This window comes from Salvelinus alpinus, chromosome 1, assembly GCF_045679555.1.
Source record: "Salvelinus alpinus chromosome 1, SLU_Salpinus.1, whole genome shotgun sequence".
Classification (NCBI taxonomy): domain Eukaryota; kingdom Metazoa; phylum Chordata; class Actinopteri; order Salmoniformes; family Salmonidae; genus Salvelinus; species Salvelinus alpinus.
Genome location: NC_092086.1, coordinates 35,307,109 through 35,328,089, shown reverse-complemented (window position 1 = coordinate 35,328,089; position 20,981 = coordinate 35,307,109). Strand labels below are relative to the sequence as shown.

Here is a 20,981-nt window from a genome sequence, read left to right as displayed (position 1 = left end):
TAGTATTTCCATTATCTTGACCTTAATGGCCTTCCATAAGGTGAATGACTAACTATAGAAAGTGGAGGATGAAGAGTGGATGCATTTGAATATGGGTCTAGTTGAAATGAGTCATTCTAATGAGTGAAAACCTTGGTGATGGGTTTTAATCAGGAGAGCCTTGGAGACATGCTAATGGCAGTGTGCATATGGACACAGACATCCAGGGCCAGAGGCAGGGCCAGAGGCCCCCAACAGAGGGACTAGTAGAGGTGGAGGTCTTACCTTCTGGGCTACCTGGTTGACCCAGGGAGAGGTGCAGTTACTGAGGTCAGGGCCCCGAGGGTTCCACATGACCGGAGCCGCCAAGCACTGGAACGATGCGATGCCTGGGAGGGCCAGGGAGGAAGGGAGAAAGGGATGGAGGGAGGAAGAGAGGGATGGAGGGAGGAAGAGAGGGATGGAGAGATAATAAGCATTAGGTATTGGGCAATTATAGAGAAATGGATTTTAAAGAGAAAAGGAACAGGGCAAAGAGTACGACAGATAAAAAAAGAGTAAATGAAATGAACTTTAAATATGCAATACTTTGAGTGGTTCGGCGGAGGAGAGAAAAGAGAGGGAGGAGGGAGGAGGAAGTGTGTATGAGAAAATGGGGCAGAAGTGGAAAGGTTAAATAATGGAGTGTAGGACAGAAAGAGAAAGAACGAGAAGGGAGGGGTAGGCTTTCAAATGAGTTGGCTATAAGAACATGGCTTTAAAGGAACAGAAATTCACACAAACGTGCGCTTCACACACACACACACACACACACACACACACACACACACACACACACACACACACACACACACACACACACACACACACAGCCCCCCCCCACCACACACACACACCGCTCCACTCACACACACACCAAAGACGGCGCCATCAGGCATCGTCTCTCATCTGCAAGAATAACACCTCAAGGGAGGGACCTCCCGCCACCCCTCATTTTCAGCTAAGTTTTCTGTTTAGTTAGGAGAGTTCAGAGAGAGGACAACACACTGGGATCAACCAAGGAAGGGTCTTTCCACTGCCGCTACACAAACAGCTCCATACAGGGAGCGCAGATTGGGTTTGAAATCTCTGCCAAGACATGGCAATCAAGCCAGCTGCTAATTTAGCATTACTGTTGTTGTCAGAGATGAGAGAGAGAGAGAGAGAGAGAGAGAGAGAGAGAGAGAGAGAGAGAGAGAGAGAGAGAGAGAGAGAGAGAGAGAGAGAGAGAGAGAGAGAGAGAGAGAAAAAGAGAGAGAAAGAGAGCGAGAGAGAGAGAGAGAGAGAGAGAGATAGAGAGAGAGCGAGAGAAAGAGAGAGAGCGAGAACACAGAAAAGCAAGAAGAGATGGAGGGGGGGTGGTGGTAAAAGATATTCTATTATTTTCTGGAACTCGAGAGGGATATTTGATGCTTGCATGTTTGGAGTTATAGAAGCATGAAGGGAGGTGTATCCTGTTTTGTTCAGTCTTTCATTTCATTATTCCACACTTTCACTTGGCTATCCCTGTTTCGCTGTGAGACGACTCATTCATTTGGAGAGGACAGGAGAGAAGGACGGGCTTTCATGTAGAGGGAGTCCTCTGGGACCCAGCCTGCTGCTGAGACCAACAGTGGGACAGGAGAGGAGAGGGGGAGACAACACAGCCAGCCAGGGGAAAAACAAGAGCTGCAGCACAAACACACTGAAACACTGGAAAACACACACACACACACACACACACACACACACACACACACACACACACACACACACACACACACACACACACACACACACACACACACACACACACACACACACACACACACACACACACACACACACCCTCACACACACACACACACTGAAACAGAACAGAGACACACTGGAAAACACACACACACACACACACACACACACACACACACACACACACACACACACACACACACACACACACACACACACACACACACACACACACACACACACACAGGAAAACACACACAGACGGAAACTGAGACACACTGGGAAACACACACGTGCACGCACACACACAGAAATACACACAAAAAAAGAAAAAAACACACGCACATGTATGTATATTCACCCGTGTACTTGAGCGCCTACAAAAAACTAACAAAAACCACAGACACACATGCACGCACAACCACACACCCCAACTCAAATAACCACACACTCATACATACAGGAAACACAGTAATAGTCAGTCCCCACCTAGTGATCCTTTAGGACAGGGACGGTCCACAGTCTCTCCTCTCTGGGTGGAGGGCCACTGCACCCCTCTGGCCACTCTGGACTCACACACCTGGGGCTCTGGGCCCTGGACGGGTGGGCGGGGAGGCCGCCTGGTGACTGGTACGGTGGCTGTGATTGGCCGCAGGTCAGGGCCCTTGTTGATAGCGCCAATGGGGTGAGAAGTGGGGGCCAGGGGGCGGGTGGTAGCAGGGCTAGAACTGGAGGTGAAAGGTCGGGCTGGAGTGGTGCTGGTCACCTGAGTGGTCGTCAAAGGGCCTGAAGAGAGAGAGACGGGGGGACGGGGGGTGATTTGGTTTAGTTTTAAAACACATAATAAAGCACATGTATAAATAAAATCATTGAGGATGACAAAATAAAGTCAAAATAAAGTCAAAGAAATAAATAGGGAAAGCGAAAGTGAGAGACAAAAAAAGGGAAATAAAACAAAAGAGATGGAATGAAAGTGGTGAGAGGGGAATAGAGAAAGACAAAACCAGAGCATGAATCAAAGAGAGAAAGGCACGTAAATGTTACATCTCTCACAAGTTCAGTTCAAAAGTTCTCCGGATGATAATTACGGCACAAACTACTTTTGAGCATATCAAAGCTTTAATACATCTATATATGACTCTTTCAGTGTTCCTATCACTACCCCTGGAGAGGGGGGAGGGAGCGTGCACGGCAAGAAAGGAAGAAGAAAGGAGGATGTCAATTATTGATGAAATGTATATGACAGAAGTCACTACCGACATTAAAAACCAACTTTAATGCACCCATAAAAGTAACACATCCCAACTACAAAATCTCAACTGATCAAACACCCACTCTCCTCTAACAACACTGGGACAAGACTCTCTCTCTCTCTCTCTCTCTCTCTCTCTCTCTCTCTCTCTCTCTCTCTCTCTCTCTCTCTCTCTCTCACTCTCTCTCTCTCTCTCTCTCAATTCAATTCAATTCAATTCAAGGGGCTTTATTGGCATGGGAAACATGTGTTAACATTGCCAAAGCAAGTGAGGTAGATAATATACAAAAGTGAAATAAACAGTAAAATTTAACAGTAAACATTACACATACAGAAGTTTCAAAACAATAAAGACATTACAAATGTCATATTATATATATACAGTGTTGTAACAATGTACAAATGGTTAAAGCACACAAGTTAAAATAAATAAACATAAATATGGGTTGTATTTACAATGGTGTTTGTTCTTCACTGGTTGCCCTTTTCTTGTGGCAACAGGTCACAAATCTTGCTGCTGTGATGGCACACTGTGGAATTTCACCCAGTAGATATGGGAGTTTATCAAAATTGGATTTGTTTTCGAATTCTTTGTGGATCTGTGTAATCTGAGGGAAATATGTCTCTCTAATATGGTCATACATTGGGCAGGAGGTTAGGAAGTGCAGCTCAGTTTCCACCTCATTTTGTGGGCAGTGAGCACATAGCCTGTCTTCTCTTGAGAGCCATGTCTGCCTACGGCGGCCTTTCTCAATAGCAAGGCTATGCTCACTGAGTCTGTACATAGTCAAAGCTTTCCTTAAGTTTGGGTCAGTCACAGTGGTCAGGTATTCTGCCACTGTGTACTCTCTGTTTAGGGCCAAATAGCATTCTAGTTTGCTCTGTTTTTTTGTTAATTCTTTCCAATGTGTCAAGTAATTATCTTTTTGTTTTCTCATGATTTGGTTGGGTCTAATTGTGCTGTTGTCCTGGGGCTCTGTGGGGTGTGTTTGTGTTTGTGAACAGAGCCCTAGGACCAGCTTGCTTAGGGGACTCTTCTCCAGGTCAGGTCTCTCTCTCTCTCTCTCTCTCTCAGGGCCAAATACTAACTCCAGATAGGCCTGCATCGCTAAAATATTCACCCAAAACAGAATGGATAATTAATCTGAAAAAGCAAGGTACGTACAAGAGGGCGAACAGGTGGTGATTTGCATTTGTGCAAATGTCCCACTACAACTGACATTAATGGGCAAATTATACCAGAAATAAAGGTACACTGTACACACACATCTCAGGACTCTGCGTTGACTCACCAGTGGTGGGGTCCGGTGGTCCGAACTCCAGCGGGTATCTCAGAACATTATAGTTGTTCCAGATGTAGAGCTGGTTGTCTCTGGGGTTATAGTCCACAGAGGAGACGTACTGGTAGGGGTTAGGGAAGGGGATGTGGACGGGCTCCTCCCGGGCTCGGTTCGTGTTGTAGGCGTAAAGGATCAGGTCCCCGCCGGCCTCGCTGTCGTCGTCCTGGTAGACGCTGCGCACGGCGTAGAGCACGCCGCACGCCATGAAGGCGTTGGACGCCAGCCTCTTGTCGAAGCTGGTCTCCCAGGTGCCCTCGAAGCGCAGGGTGTATGGGTTCACCTGGGAGGAGGGGGGGGGGTGATGGTAACCATAAATATATCTCAAACTACAGAAGAAACTGTAGAATATCACCCATTCTTAAATGCTCAATCCTGGTGTTACGGTGATAAACACAAGAAAGTGTATTAATGAAATAAATTAATAAACAATTAGGCCTACTTTAGTTGAGCTTAGAAATGTCCAGTCCAACTCCATCCCCCTGTTACACTCCTCACTCTTCTATTCCCTCCATCACCCTGTTACACTCCTCTTACACTCTTCTATTCCCTCCATCACCCCGTTACACTCCTCTTATACTCTTCTATTCCCTCCATCACCCTGTTACACTCCTATTATACTCTTCTATTCCCTCCATCACCCTGTTACACTCCTCTTATACTCTTCTATTCCCTCCATCACCCTGGTACACTCCTCTTACACTCTTCTATTCCCTCCATCACCCTGTTACACTCCTCTTATACTCTTCTATTCCCTCCATCACCCTGGTACACTCCTCTTACACTCTTCTATTCCCTCCATCACCCTGTTACACTCCTCTTATACCCTTCTATTCCCTCCATCACCCTGTTACACTCCTCTTATACTCTTCTACTCCCTCCATCACCCTGTTACACTCCTCTTACACTCTTCTATTCCCTCCATCACCCTGTTACACTCCTCTTATACTCTTCTATTCCCTCCATCACCCTGTTACACTCCTCTTATACTCTTCAATTCCCTCCATCACCCTGTTACACTCCTCTTATACTCTTCTATTCCCTCCATCACCCTGTTACACTCCTCTTATACTCTTCTATTCCCTCCATCACCCTGTTACACTCCTCTATTCCCTCCATCACCCTGGTACACTCCTCTTACACTCTTCTATTCCCTCCATCACCCTGTTACACTCCTCTTATACTCTTCTTTTCCCTCCATCACCCTGTTACACTCCTCTTATACTCTTCTATTCCCTCCATCACCCTGTTACACTCCTCTTATACTCTTCTATTCCCTCCATCACCCTGTTACACTCCTCTTATACTCTTCTATTCCCTCCATCACCCTGGTACACTCCTCTTACACTCTTCTATTCCCTCCATCACCCTGTTACACTCCTCTTATACTCTTCTATTCCCTCCATCACCCTGTTACACTCCTCTTATACTCTTCTATTCCCTCCATCACCCTGTTACACTCCTCTTATACTCTTCTATTCCCTCCATCACCCTGTTACACTCCTCTTATACTCTTCTATTCCCTCCATCACCCTGTTACACTCCTCTTATACTCTTCTATTCCCTCCATCACCCTGTTACACTCCTCTTATACTCTTCTATTCCCTCCATCACCCTGTTACACTCCTCTTATACTCTTCTATTCCCTCCATCACCCTGTTACACTCCTCTTATACTCTTCTATTCCCTCCATCACCCTGTTACACTCTTCCCTCTTCTATTCCCTCCATCACCCTGTTACACTCCTCTTATACTCTTCTATTCCCTCCATCACCCTGTTACACTCCTCTTACACTCTTCTATTCCCTCCATCACCCTGTTACACTCCTCCCTCTTCTATTCCCTCCATCACCCTGTTACACTCCTCTTATACTCTTCTATTCCCCCCATCACCCTGTTACACTCCTCTTATACTCTTCTATTCCCTCCATCACCCTGTTACACTCCTCTTACACTCTTCTATTCCCTCCATCACCCTGTTACACTCCTCTTACACTCTTCTATTCCCGCCATCACCCTGTTACACTCCTCTTATACTCTTCTATTCCCCCCATCACCCTGTTACACTCCTCTTATACTCTTCTATTCCCTCCATCACCCTGTTACACTCCTCTATTCCCTCGATCACCCTGGTACACTCCTCTTACACTCTTCTATTCCCCCCATCACCCTGTTACACTCCTCTTACACTCTTCTATTCCCTCCATCACCCTGTTACACTCCTCTTATACTCTTCTATTCCCTCCATCACCCTGTTACACTCCTCTTATACTCTTCTATTCCCTCCATCACCCTGTTACACTCCTCTTATACTCTTCTATTCCCTCCATCACCATGTTACACTCCTCTTATACTCTTCTATTCCCCCCATCACCCAGTTACACTCCTCTTATACTCTTCTATTCCCTCCATCACCCTGTTACACTCTTCCCTCTTCTATTCCCTCCATCACCCTGTTACACTCCTCTTATACTCTTCTATTCCCTCCATCACCCTGTTACACTCCTCTTATACTCTTCTATTCCCTCCATCACCATGTTACACTCCTCTTATACTCTTCTATTCCCTCCATCACCCTGTTACACTCCTCTTATACTCTTCTATTCCACCCATCACCCTGTTACACTCCTCTTACACTCTTCTATTCCCTCCATCACCCTGTTACACTCCTCTTATACTCTTCTATTCCCTCCATCACCCTGTTACACTCCTCTTATACTCTTCTATTCCCTCCATCACCCTGTTACACTCCTCTTATACTCTTCTATTCCCTCCATCACCCTGTTACACTCCTCTTATACTCTTCTATTCCCCCCATCACCCTGTTACACTCCTCTTACACGCTTCTATTCCCTCCATCACCCTGTTACACTCCTCTTATACCCTTCTATTCCCTCCATCACCCTGTTACACTCCTCCCTCTTCTATTCCCTCCATCACCCTGTTACACTCCTCTTACACTCTTCTATTCCCTCCATCACCCTGTTACACTCCTCTTACACTCTTCTATTCCCTCCATCACCCTGTTACACTCCTCTTACACTCTTCTATTCCCTCCATCACCCTGTTACACTCCTCTTACACTCTTCTATTCCCTCCATCACCCTGTTACACTCCTCTTACACTCTTCTATTCCCTCCATCACCCTGTTACACTCCTCTTATACTCTTCTATTCCCTCCATCACCCTGTTACACTCCTCTTACACTCTTCTATTCCCCCCATCACCCTGTTACACTCCTCTTATACTCTTCTATTCCCTCCATCACCCTGTTACACTCCTCTTATACTCTTGTATTCCCTCCATCACCCTGTTACACTCCTCTTATACTCTTCTATTCCCTCCATCACCCTGTTACACTCCTCTTATACTCTTCTATTCCCTCCATCACCCTGTTATACTCCTCTTACACTCTTCTATTCCCTCCATCACCCTGTTACACTCCTCTTATACTCTTCTATTCCCCCCATCACCCTGTTACACTCCTCTTATACTCTTCTATTCCCTCCATCACCCTGTTACACTCCTCTTACACTCTTCGATTCCCTCCATCACCCTGGTACACTCCTCTTATACTCTTCTATTTCCTCCATCACCCTGTTACACTCCTCTTATACTCTTCTATTCCCTCCATCACCCTGTTACACTCCTCTTATACTCTTCTATTCCCTCCATCACCCTGTTACACTCCTCTTATACTCTTCTATTCCCTCCATCACCCTGTTACACTCCTCTTATACTCTTCTATTCCCCCCATCACCCTGTTACACTCCTCTTACACTCTTCGATTCCCTCCATCACCCTGGTACACTCCTCTTATACTCTTCTATTCCCTCCATCACCCTGTTACACTCCTCTTATACTCTTCTATTCCCTCCATCACCCTGTTACACTCCTCTTATACTCTTCTATTCCCTCCATCACCCTGTTACACTCCTCTTATACTCTTCTATTCCCTCCATCACCCTGTTACACTCCTCTTATACTCTTCTATTCCCTCCATCACCCTGTTACACTCCTCTTACACTCTTCTATTCCCTCCATCACCCTGTTACACTCCTCTTACACTCTTCTATTCCCTCCATCACCCTGTTACACTCCTCTTACACTCTTCTATTCCCTCCATCACCCTGTTACACTCCTCTTATACTCTTCTATTCCCTCCATCACCCTGTTACACTCCTCGTATACTCTTCTATTCCCCCATCACCCTGTTACACTCCTCTTACACTCTTCTATTCCTCCCATCACCCTGTTACACTCCTCTTACACTCTTCTATTCCCTCCATCACCCTGTTACACTCCTCTTACACTCTTCTATTCCCTCCATCACCCTGTTACACTCCTCTTATACTCTTCTATTCCCTCCATCACCCTGTTACACTCCTCGTATACTCTTCTATTCCCCCATCACCCTGTTACACTCCTCTTACACTCTTCTATTCCTCCCATCACCCTGTTACACTCTTCTATTCCCTCCATCACCCTGGTACACTCCTTTTATACTCTTCTATTCCCTCCATCACCCTGTTACACTCCTCTTATACTCTTCTATTCCCTCCATCACCCTGTTACACTCCTCTTATACTCTTCTATTCCCTCCATCACCCTGTTACACTCCTCTTATACTCTTCTATTCCACCCATCACCCTGTTACACTCCTCTTACACTCTTCTATTCCCTCCATCACCCTGTTACACTCCTCTTATACTCTTCTATTCCCTCCATCACCCTGTTACACTCCTCTTATACTCTTCTATTCCCTCCATCACCATGTTACACTCCTCTTATACTCTTCTATTCCCTCCATCACCCTGTTACACTCCTCTTATACTCTTCTATTCCCTCCATCACCCTGTTACACTCCTCTTATACTCTTCTATTCCCCCCATCACCCTGTTACACTCCTCTTACACGCTTCTATTCCCTCCATCACCCTGTTACACTCCTCTTATACCCTTCTATTCCCTCCATCACCCTGTTACACTCCTCCCTCTTCTATTCCCTCCATCACCCTGTTACACTCCTCTTACACTCTTCTATTCCCTCCATCACCCTGTTACACTCCTCTTACACTCTTCTATTCCCTCCATCACCCTGTTACACTCCTCTTACACTCTTCTATTCCCTCCATCACCCTGTTACACTCCTCTTACACTCTTCTATTCCCTCCATCACCCTGTTACACTCCTCTTACACTCTTCTATTCCCTCCATCACCCTGTTACACTCCTCTTATACTCTTCTATTCCCTCCATCACCCTGTTACACTCCTCTTACACTCTTCTATTCCCCCCATCACCCTGTTACACTCCTCTTATACTCTTCTATTCCCTCCATCACCCTGTTACACTCCTCTTATACTCTTGTATTCCCTCCATCACCCTGTTACACTCCTCTTATACTCTTCTATTCCCTCCATCACCCTGTTACACTCCTCTTATACTCTTCTATTCCCTCCATCACCCTGTTATACTCCTCTTACACTCTTCTATTCCCTCCATCACCCTGTTACACTCCTCTTATACTCTTCTATTCCCCCCATCACCCTGTTACACTCCTCTTATACTCTTCTATTCCCTCCATCACCCTGTTACACTCCTCTTACACTCTTCGATTCCCTCCATCACCCTGGTACACTCCTCTTATACTCTTCTATTTCCTCCATCACCCTGTTACACTCCTCTTATACTCTTCTATTCCCTCCATCACCCTGTTACACTCCTCTTACACTCTTCTATTCCCCCCATCACCCTGTTACACTCCTCTTATACTCTTCTATTCCCTCCATCACCCTGTTACACTCCTCTTATACTCTTGTATTCCCTCCATCACCCTGTTACACTCCTCTTATACTCTTCTATTCCCTCCATCACCCTGTTACACTCCTCTTATACTCTTCTATTCCCTCCATCACCCTGTTATACTCCTCTTACACTCTTCTATTCCCTCCATCACCCTGTTACACTCCTCTTATACTCTTCTATTCCCCCCATCACCCTGTTACACTCCTCTTATACTCTTCTATTCCCTCCATCACCCTGTTACACTCCTCTTACACTCTTCGATTCCCTCCATCACCCTGGTACACTCCTCTTATACTCTTCTATTTCCTCCATCACCCTGTTACACTCCTCTTATACTCTTCTATTCCCTCCATCACCATGTTACACTCCTCTTATACTCTTCTATTCCCTCCATCACCCTGTTACACTCCTCTTATACTCTTCTATTCCCTCCATCACCCTGTTACACTCCTCTTATACTCTTCTATTCCCCCCATCACCCTGTTACACTCCTCTTACACGCTTCTATTCCCTCCATCACCCTGTTACACTCCTCTTATACCCTTCTATTCCCTCCATCACCCTGTTACACTCCTCCCTCTTCTATTCCCTCCATCACCCTGTTACACTCCTCTTACACTCTTCTATTCCCTCCATCACCCTGTTACACTCCTCTTACACTCTTCTATTCCCTCCATCACCCTGTTACACTCCTCTTACACTCTTCTATTCCCTCCATCACCCTGTTACACTCCTCTTACACTCTTCTATTCCCTCCATCACCCTGTTACACTCCTCTTACACTCTTCTATTCCCTCCATCACCCTGTTACACTCCTCTTATACTCTTCTATTCCCTCCATCACCCTGTTACACTCCTCTTACACTCTTCTATTCCCCCCATCACCCTGTTACACTCCTCTTATACTCTTCTATTCCCTCCATCACCCTGTTACACTCCTCTTATACTCTTGTATTCCCTCCATCACCCTGTTACACTCCTCTTATACTCTTCTATTCCCTCCATCACCCTGTTACACTCCTCTTATACTCTTCTATTCCCTCCATCACCCTGTTATACTCCTCTTACACTCTTCTATTCCCTCCATCACCCTGTTACACTCCTCTTATACTCTTCTATTCCCCCCATCACCCTGTTACACTCCTCTTATACTCTTCTATTCCCTCCATCACCCTGTTACACTCCTCTTACACTCTTCGATTCCCTCCATCACCCTGGTACACTCCTCTTATACTCTTCTATTTCCTCCATCACCCTGTTACACTCCTCTTATACTCTTCTATTCCCTCCATCACCCTGTTACACTCCTCTTATACTCTTCTATTCCCTCCATCACCCTGTTACACTCCTCTTATACTCTTCTATTCCCTCCATCACCCTGTTACACTCCTCTTATACTCTTCTATTCCCCCCATCACCCTGTTACACTCCTCTTACACTCTTCGATTCCCTCCATCACCCTGGTACACTCCTCTTATACTCTTCTATTCCCTCCATCACCCTGTTACACTCCTCTTATACTCTTCTATTCCCTCCATCACCCTGTTACACTCCTCTTATACTCTTCTATTCCCTCCATCACCCTGTTACACTCCTCTTATACTCTTCTATTCCCTCCATCACCCTGTTACACTCCTCTTATACTCTTCTATTCCCTCCATCACCCTGTTACACTCCTCTTACACTCTTCTATTCCCTCCATCACCCTGTTACACTCCTCTTACACTCTTCTATTCCCTCCATCACCCTGTTACACTCCTCTTACACTCTTCTATTCCCTCCATCACCCTGTTACACTCCTCTTATACTCTTCTATTCCCTCCATCACCCTGTTACACTCCTCGTATACTCTTCTATTCCCCCATCACCCTGTTACACTCCTCTTACACTCTTCTATTCCTCCCATCACCCTGTTACACTCCTCTTACACTCTTCTATTCCCTCCATCACCCTGTTACACTCCTCTTACACTCTTCTATTCCCTCCATCACCCTGTTACACTCCTCTTACACTCTTCTATTCCCTCCATCACCCTGTTACACTCCTCGTATACTCTTCTATTCCCCCATCACCCTGTTACACTCCTCTTACACTCTTCTATTCCTCCCATCACCCTGTTACACTCTTCTATTCCCTCCATCACCCTGGTACACTCCTTTTATACTCTTCTATTCCCTCCATCACCCTGTTACACTCCTCTTATACTCTTCTATTCCCTCCATCACCCTGTTACACTCCTCTTATACTCTTCTATTCCCTCCATCACCCTGTTACACTCCTCTTACATTCTTCTATTCCCTCCATCACCCTGTTACACTCCTCTTATACTCTTCTATTCCCCCCATCACCATGTTACACTCCTCTTACACTCTTCTATTCCCTCCATCACCCTGTTACACTCCTCTTATACTCTTCTATTCCCCCCATCACCCTGTTACACTCCTCTTATACTCTTCTATTCCCTCCATCACCCTGTTACACTCCTCTTACACTCTTCTATTCCCTCCATCACCCTGTTACACTCCTCTTATACTCTTCTATTCCCTCCATCACCCTGTTACACTCCTCTTATACTCTTCTATTCCCTCCATCACCCTGTTACACTCCTCTTATACTCTTCTATTCCCTCCATCACCCTGTTACACTCCTCTTATACTCTTCTATTCCCTCCATCACCATGTTACACTCCTCTTATACTCTTCTATTCCCTCCATCACCCTGTTACACTCCTCTTATACTCTTCTATTCCCTCCATCACCCTGTTACACTCCTCTTATACTCTTCTATTCCCCCCATCACCCTGTTACACTCCTCTTAAACTCTTTGATTCCCTCCATCACCCTGGTACACTCCTCTTATACTCTTCTATTCCCTCCATCACCCTGTTACACTCCTCTTATACTCTTCTATTCCCTCCATCACCCTGTTACACTCCTCTTACACTCTTCTATTCCCTCCATCACCCTGTTACACCCCTCCTACACTCTTCTATTCCCTCCATCACCCTGTTACACTCCTCTTATACTCTTCTATTCCCCCCATCACCCTGTTACACTCCTCTTACACTCTTCGATTCCCTCCATCACCCTGGTACACTCCTCTTATACTCTTCTATTCCCTCCATCACCCTGTTACACTCCTCTTATACTCTTCTATTCCCTCCATCACCCTGTTACACTCCTCTTATACTATTCTATTCCCTCCATCACCCTGTTACACTCCTCTTATACTCTTCTATTCCCTCCATCACCCTGTTACACTCCTCTTATACTCCTCTATTCCCTCCATCACCCTGTTACACTCCTCTTACACTCTTCTATTCCCTCCATCACCCTGTTTCACTCCTCTTACACTCTTCTATTCCCTCCATCACCCTGTTACACTCCTCTTACACTCTTCTATTCCCTCCATCACCCTGTTACACTCCTCTTATACTCTTCTATTCCCTCCATCACCCTGTTACACTCCTCGTATACTCTTCTATTCCCCCATCACCCTGTTACACTCCTCTTACACTCTTCTATTCCCTCCATCACCCTGTTACACTCTTCTATTCCCTCCATCACCCTGTTACACTCCTCTTACACTCTTCTATTCCCTCCATCATCCTGTTACACTCCTCTTACACTCTTCTATTCCCTCCATCACCCTGTTACACTCCTCGTATACTCTTCTATTCCCCCATCACCCTGTTACACTCCTCTTACACTCTTCTATTCCCTCCATCACCCTGTTACACTCTTCTATTCCCTCCATCACCCTGTTACACTCCTCTTACACTCTTCTATTCCCTCCATCACCCTGTTACACTCCTCTTACACTCTTCTATTCCCTCCATCACCCTGTTACACTCCCCTTACACTCTTCTATTCCCTCCATCCTCCTCTCCTCCACCCACCTGGCTGACCACCAGTCGTCCGTTGTTGGACTCTGTGGCGTAGATGACCCACAGCCCGTTCTCGTCCACCGCCAGGTCGATGTCGCTCTTCCCACCCCAGCGGTAGGGCGATGTGTCGTGGTAGTTGGCGTTGGCGATAATGGCCTCGCCGCTCTTGATGCGTGTGCGCAGGTCATACTTGACCATGTTGCGTGTGCGCTCCTTATTGTAGAACACGGCGCCGTCGTATACCACGAAGCCGGTGCCATCAACACGGTTCGGCAACCTATAGGAGGGGAAGAAGTGGGTGGTCAGAATATGACAGGAGAATCAATAACCCATGAGCTTTTGGGCTATGACCGGCTCATAAGCACATGTCCAAAGAGACCAACAGTATGATCCCATACATTAGAACAGTGGTTCTCATACTTCTCCATCCCATGGAGCACAAGAAAAAACATGTATTTCACTAAATTAATTGGACTTCACACTGACCCCTGAGGTGCCCCACCAGTGGTCCACAGATCACCACAGGACCCCATGGAACCCACACTGCCATTCACCATCCATCTACAGCAGTATTCAAATAAATCAATGCAGAGGCAGAGGGATTATTTGATGTGAACTGGCGGGGGGGCAGAGGCAGTGCTCACTTGTAGGTGGTGGTGGCTCGGTTCTGTCTGAAGTCGTCCCAGGAGGCGTACTCATACAGCATGTCGGTGCGGTAGGGAGTCCAAGGCATAACATAGAGCCGGTCACCTGACTGCAGGGGGTCCTTACACCACGCCCCCGACTGATGCTCCGCCTCCTGCAGCGAGCTGGCCGCCTGTACCCGCAGCAGTGTGCCCGGACACACAAAGACTGGAGGAGAGAGGAAAGAGAGAGAGATGGGGAGAGAGAGGGTGAGAGAGCGAGAGAGAGGGAGGGAGGGATGGATAGAGAGAGAGAGAGAGAGAGAGAGAGAGAGAGAGAGAGAGAGAGAGAGAGAGAGAGAGAGAGAGAGAGAGAGAGAGAGAGAGCGAGGGGAATGAGGTGAGATACATTATCAGATCAAAAATGAAGGAATACAAAAATCTAATTTGCTAAATATCAGCATTGAGGCCTAAGAGCTGCCTGTAGTGCTCTGATAAATGGTAGATTCCTAGCTGCTGCTGCCCAGATAGGGTATTTCATCTGATTAATCTTGGCCTACTTAAGGTTTTATTGTGCATGCATATTGTAAGAAGCTCAGTATTCCTGCTCTGTGGTAGGAAATAACAGTATGAGTTTTAGAGTGTTGTATCAGTACAGGTGGTTGGATCTCAGTCAAGAGTAATGCCATGAAGTCTGGGGTAGAAAACAAGAGTCTGGCCAGGGTCCCCTTCTTCTGTTGTTGCAATCCATACTTCACACACACACACACACACACACACACACACACACACACACACACACACACACACACACACACACACACACACACACACACACACACACACAGACACACACACACGCACATGCACACATTAACACATGCACGCACGCACACACACACTCCCCCCTCCCCCGACACACACGCACACACAGACACACACACAGACACACACACACACACACACACACACACACACACACACACACACACACACACACACACACACACACACACACACACACACACACACACACACACACACACACACACACATTCTGCCTCCTACCCTCCTTCCTGTGTCTCATAGGTCTCTCCTGGAGGTCACCCACTGGGGACTGCTGTAAATTGGCTGGCTGACGCACTTTCTCTCTCAGCCAGATAGTGTCTGACCTGGGACCAGAGGACTGTCAGGTGGGGCGGGAGGGGAACCGGGCGGAGGAGGGCGGGGAGGAAAGGTATATATGGAAAAAAGCTGCTGGCATCAACAGCACGGTCACACGGTGACATCACAGGAGACTCTGTGAGGACGTGAGAGCGACGGAGACACTACAGGGACACTACAGAGACACTACAGAGATACTACAGGGACACTGCAGGGACAGTACAGGGACACTACAGGGACAGTACAGGTACACTGCAGGGACACTACAGGGACAGTACAGGTACAGTATAGGGACAGTACAGGTACAGAATGAAAGAGCTGAACAGAGGACTCCCAGTCTTCTCTGGATACTCAGTTATGTATGTGTCCTGGCCCCAGCAGCCCAGCCAGTCAGTGTGTTGAGAACAGAGGAAACTCACACTGGTCACGTTATGACTGAACTGATCCGTGGTCTAACTGGTCCCTGCAGGGGCGTTTAGACAGTCAACACACACACACATACACAAACATTGCTGCCAGATTTACTAGGATGGAACTAAGCCTAGGATGCTACATCCTTGGAAATGCTACATACCGTAGGAGATGGCAGCATTTCTGAGAAAGGAACGTTTAGGGAAAATATTATTTTTTATTCCTTTACGTGCCTCTCTTTTTATGGTTTGAGGAAATGTTTGCTGGTCACAATAGTAGTATCAATATGTTATGCCTCTCTCTCTCCCCACTGGGCACACACTGGCTGAATCAACGTTGTTTCCAGGTCATATCAATGAAATGACATTGACCCAACGTAGAATAGATGCTGAATTGGCGTCTGTGCCCAGTGGGATGTTTTAGTCTCTCAGAAGTGTGTGGCTGTGTGCTGTGCCTCAGTGATGATACTGTTGTTGTGTCTGAGGGGACTCAGCAGGGATGAATATCTTACGTCAAAACATGACTCAAATCAAGCCTGGGCGTAAACAAACAGACATTGAATAGAGGGGCTTCACAAAGGGACTGTCATGCTCCATTGTTAAAACAAGCAGCCGAGGAGCTACAGTGGTTGATCTAAGAATGGTTTCCAGCAGCAGGGGTGTTCTAGCGTGCTGGGGAGCCCCATAGTTATTAGAGATATTAACGTAAGCAGTGGCACCCCCGTAGAGTTGAAAATATTTACATTGGTACAGCCCACTGGTTTTGGGGAACCCTCAAGGGTCAATGTGTAATTTGAATGTAGTCCTCATTTACAGTGACTTTGTCAGGTATTCTTCCCTCATCTCTATTTTATAACACTTCCAGCAATCCTATAAAATACACAAGAAAAGTAGCTCAGGGAAAAATGGCTGAATTCTATTAAGCTGTGATGAGGATGAAAAAACAAACAACAGCATCAACGTGAAGAGGAGTAGAGACATAAAGAGCATGCAGAACAAGCCACTGCATGTAGCTGAGCCATAAACAAAGACAGAACATCCTCCTGCCTCAAGGTAGGATAAAGGACAGACCAACACAGGCGTGCTACTGTCCTGTCTCTAGTCACGCACACAACAACACAGGACACACAGACGGACAAGCAGACAAATGGACGACCTGCATTTACAACCAACACAACCAAAAAGTGTATGGTGGGAGTCTATATCTGAAAAGAGTCCATGACTACTGTACAGACCAGCCTTGGATTACAGAGTCCTAGGTAATAAAAAACAAATGGCTGGTGCAGTGCATTGTCAAGGGCTACCTTTAATCCACAATGCTGATTCATATTGGGAAAGGAAAGGGGGATACCTAGTCAGCTGTGCAACTGAATGCATTCAACTGAACTGTGTCTTGCACATTTAACCCAACCCCTCTGAATCAGAGAGGTGCGGAGGGCTGCCTTAATCGACATCCACATCTTCGGCACCCGGGGAACAGTGGGTTAACTGCCTTGCTCAGGGGCAGAACAATAGTTTTACCTTGTCAGCTCGGGGATTCGATCCAGCAACCTTTCGGTTCCTGGCCCAACTGGGTTCTCTATGTACGGTGAATCACAAGAGGTTTAACAGGTATTTATGGGACAAATCATTGATCCCAGTAATATATTAACAGCACCACTACCCTGAATCGGCTTCACACTATACAGTAGCATAGTCAGAATTACTGTATAACTGGGTGTTGCAGTAAAGAGTAAGGGCTAATCATCCTATGTGTTTTGTCCTGTTATTCTCTCTGTCCCTTTACAGTCTGCAGATAGTAACTCTAACATGGCTCTCTGGCTCTGCTTATTCTAATTAGCTGGGTGTTGGGTGGGCTGGCAGGGCCGGGTGTCAGTGGGGCTCATCACTGGACTGGCCTCCCAGGCAGTCACACTGAGCTGGCACTGACACACACAGACCAGAGGAAAGAAAGAGAGAGGTTCACTCACTCACACACACACACACACACACACACACACACACACACACACAGACACACACACAGACACACAGACACACACACACACACACACACACACACACACACACACACACACACACACACACACACAAAGACAAACAGAGGGAGCTGCTCCGCTCCACACCCTGCCTGGGAGGCTTCATTAACTCTGACCTGTTCTTTCAGCCAGCATGCCCTCTTCCTGTTTATTCTCTCTCTGTATAGACAGCCTGACCTCCCAGGCAGCCACACCCTGCTAACACACACTACCACACAGCCTAGTATTATTAGGACCAGCACTATATGAATTTAGGTATTAGGTATTAGAGATGGATATGAGGTATTAGGGATGGGATATTAAAGATCGGACTAGGTATTATCCTAGTCCGGCCTAGAACAGGTTAGCCTGAGTCATATTGAGCTTCTGGGATTAGTTGAGATTGTTAGATTAGAGGAAATACATTTTTAAGAGCCGTGGAAATCTGGTCTGGCACAATCAGAGCAGTCACGGTCCAGTGGGGCCACACCACTAGGCAGTATAACCAAACCTACTGTACTGTAATACAACTTACCTTATCAAGGATTAACAACCAACCTTCATGCTTTTATCTGCTGTGTACAGGTGTGCATCCCAAATGGCACACTATTCCCTATAATGTGCACTAAAGTAGTGCACTATATATGGAATAGGGTGTAAATTGGAATGGGCACTATATCTTCTATTGTATACACTTTACAGCAAAATACTGCCATGAAAAAATGATAGGAAATTAATTTAGCAGCTGTTCCCGGCACAAGACAATAGGTCAACAGTGACTGTTTCTCGTCAATATGAAGCTGTGGCATGAATATGATGAAAGGAACAGAATCCCCTTTGAAATGACAGATACTGTACCTTACTACCTTGTTGGGAATAATAATGACAGTTTTGACTGGTGATATAGAATTACATCTAAGCAATGACAGCTTGCTGAGATCATACTGTGTGCCGTTGTGGGCAAATCATTTTAACCCAGGGACTGCTGGGGAATATATTTCTAATGGTTATGTTCATATAAAATCTGTCATTACATACTGTATTATAATAAAGCAATCATATCATTCTACTGTGATCATAACGGGGTATAGAGTAATGAGATATCTCAATGGAGACTGTATGTGTTTCTAAAATGGCTGTGGTCTTGTTGATGTAATGTGAGGCCATGGATTGATATGATTGTTATGTAACACAGCCTGGCATAGCCCAGACCTGACCACATCTCTCCTACAGTAGTTTCTTGAGACATCCTCTAGAGTCTAGATCTTGGGTTATCTATGTACGTTAGTGTCTGGAGAAATGCGTCCTAGAGTATCCCACAGACTGGTTATGGGGAGGTGATGTACAGCCTGCCTATCCCAGGGTCATGGTCATTAGGACACACATAGTTTTAAAAAGTTTTGCAACGGAAACCAAAAATGAGCGTTTCTCATTGGACAAGTCCAGGTAGTCCCTCCCTGTTTCAGTCTGTCTTCTTCCATTTGGTGCCTAATGAACAGGACCCAGTAGCCCCTTGACAGACCTGGCCTGGCCACGGAGAGCCTGCTGTTCTAATTGAATCCCACACCTGTTCCTGGCAGGTAACTGCAGCCAGCAACCAGCAGGGGGCACAATGGAGCGCCATGAAACCCCTCCTTCAGCATGGACACTTAATCGTCTGGAAGTAAGAGTACATCTGTGAGTGTGTGAGTGTGTGTGTGAGTGTGTAGGGTGCAGAATCGTGTGTGTGTGTCGTTACCCGTGAGCATGTTGGTGTGTGTGCGTGCGTGCGTGTAGGTGTGCTTGAGAGATAGCAAGCGACAGAGAGAGAGAGAAGGAGAAAGAAGGAGAGAGGAGAAAGAGTAAAGGATAGAGTGAGAGTGTATTTTGTGGGTGTAAAAAAGAAGAGAGAGAGAGAAACGGAGAAACGGAGAGAGTCAGAGGAGTCAATAGGTTATTTCCTGTGAAATGAGAATAAGAGAGGGAGTGAGTTAATTCTGTGGAGGAGTGAGAGAAAGAGAGAGAGAGAGCGAGGTGGGAGTCCCAGATTGTGTCCTGTTCCTTTTGGACAGCAAGGGGGTCAAGGCAAGGTAGTCAAAACATAATACTAACTCACACATACACACACACACACATCTACACCGACACACACAAACCTACACACACAGACACTCACACACATATCCACACACCACACTCAGAAGGAAGGGGCTGGCACTTTTATCAACCGTCATGTTCACTTCAAGACAAACCCCTTCACTGAGACCAATAGCAGGGCAGCAGGGCCTGGGTAGAGAGAGAAAGTGTCCATTGAAACGTCTTATCTCCATGAGAGGTGCACTGACACACTGAGTGGCAGCACAGGTGGTCCTACTGACAGAGCTTCACAGCTACAGTACACAGGACACCGCCTGCAGGTACGGGTACAGCACTGGAGTGACACTATGACAGGCCACAATTCCATGTCAATTCAGTCAATTTAGGTAGTCAATGAAAAATTCTAAGTCCAATTTTCCGAATTGCTTTGGATTTTGGATTTTCAAAAAAATGTAACATTTAAAATTGGATTTTCAGTTTACTTCCTGAATTGACTAAATTGAAACAGTATTGACCCCAACCCTGCTGAGCTACTGTAGCAGTAGCCAGCACCCAGCCAGTTTCTTACTCTCTTCATCCCTCTACTCTCTCTTTCTCCATCCCTTCCTTCCCCAGTGAGGGCTGTCCATACATCTGCCTCTGGCGGTGTGTTCTATCTGT

The 20,981-nt window shown here is 46.3% G+C and overlaps 1 protein-coding gene across 4 annotated transcripts in view; it reads right to left on the bottom strand.

Annotated features, from left to right (window-relative positions):
* Window positions 1-20,981, bottom strand: part of LOC139574180 (adhesion G protein-coupled receptor L1-like) — a 222,293-nt gene that overhangs the window by 51,142 nt on the left and 150,170 nt on the right. For all 4 annotated transcript variants that reach the window (XM_071398510.1, XM_071398519.1, XM_071398529.1 and 1 more), the window contains 5 exons: window positions 14,675-14,882; window positions 14,043-14,307; window positions 4,294-4,621; window positions 2,239-2,535; window positions 265-368 (listed from right to left, as the gene is read on the bottom strand). In XM_071398510.1, coding sequence (XP_071254611.1) covers window positions 265-368; window positions 2,239-2,535; window positions 4,294-4,621; window positions 14,043-14,307; window positions 14,675-14,882 — 1,202 coding nt within the window. The remainder of the gene's footprint in view (window positions 1-264; window positions 369-2,238; window positions 2,536-4,293; window positions 4,622-14,042; window positions 14,308-14,674; window positions 14,883-20,981) is intronic.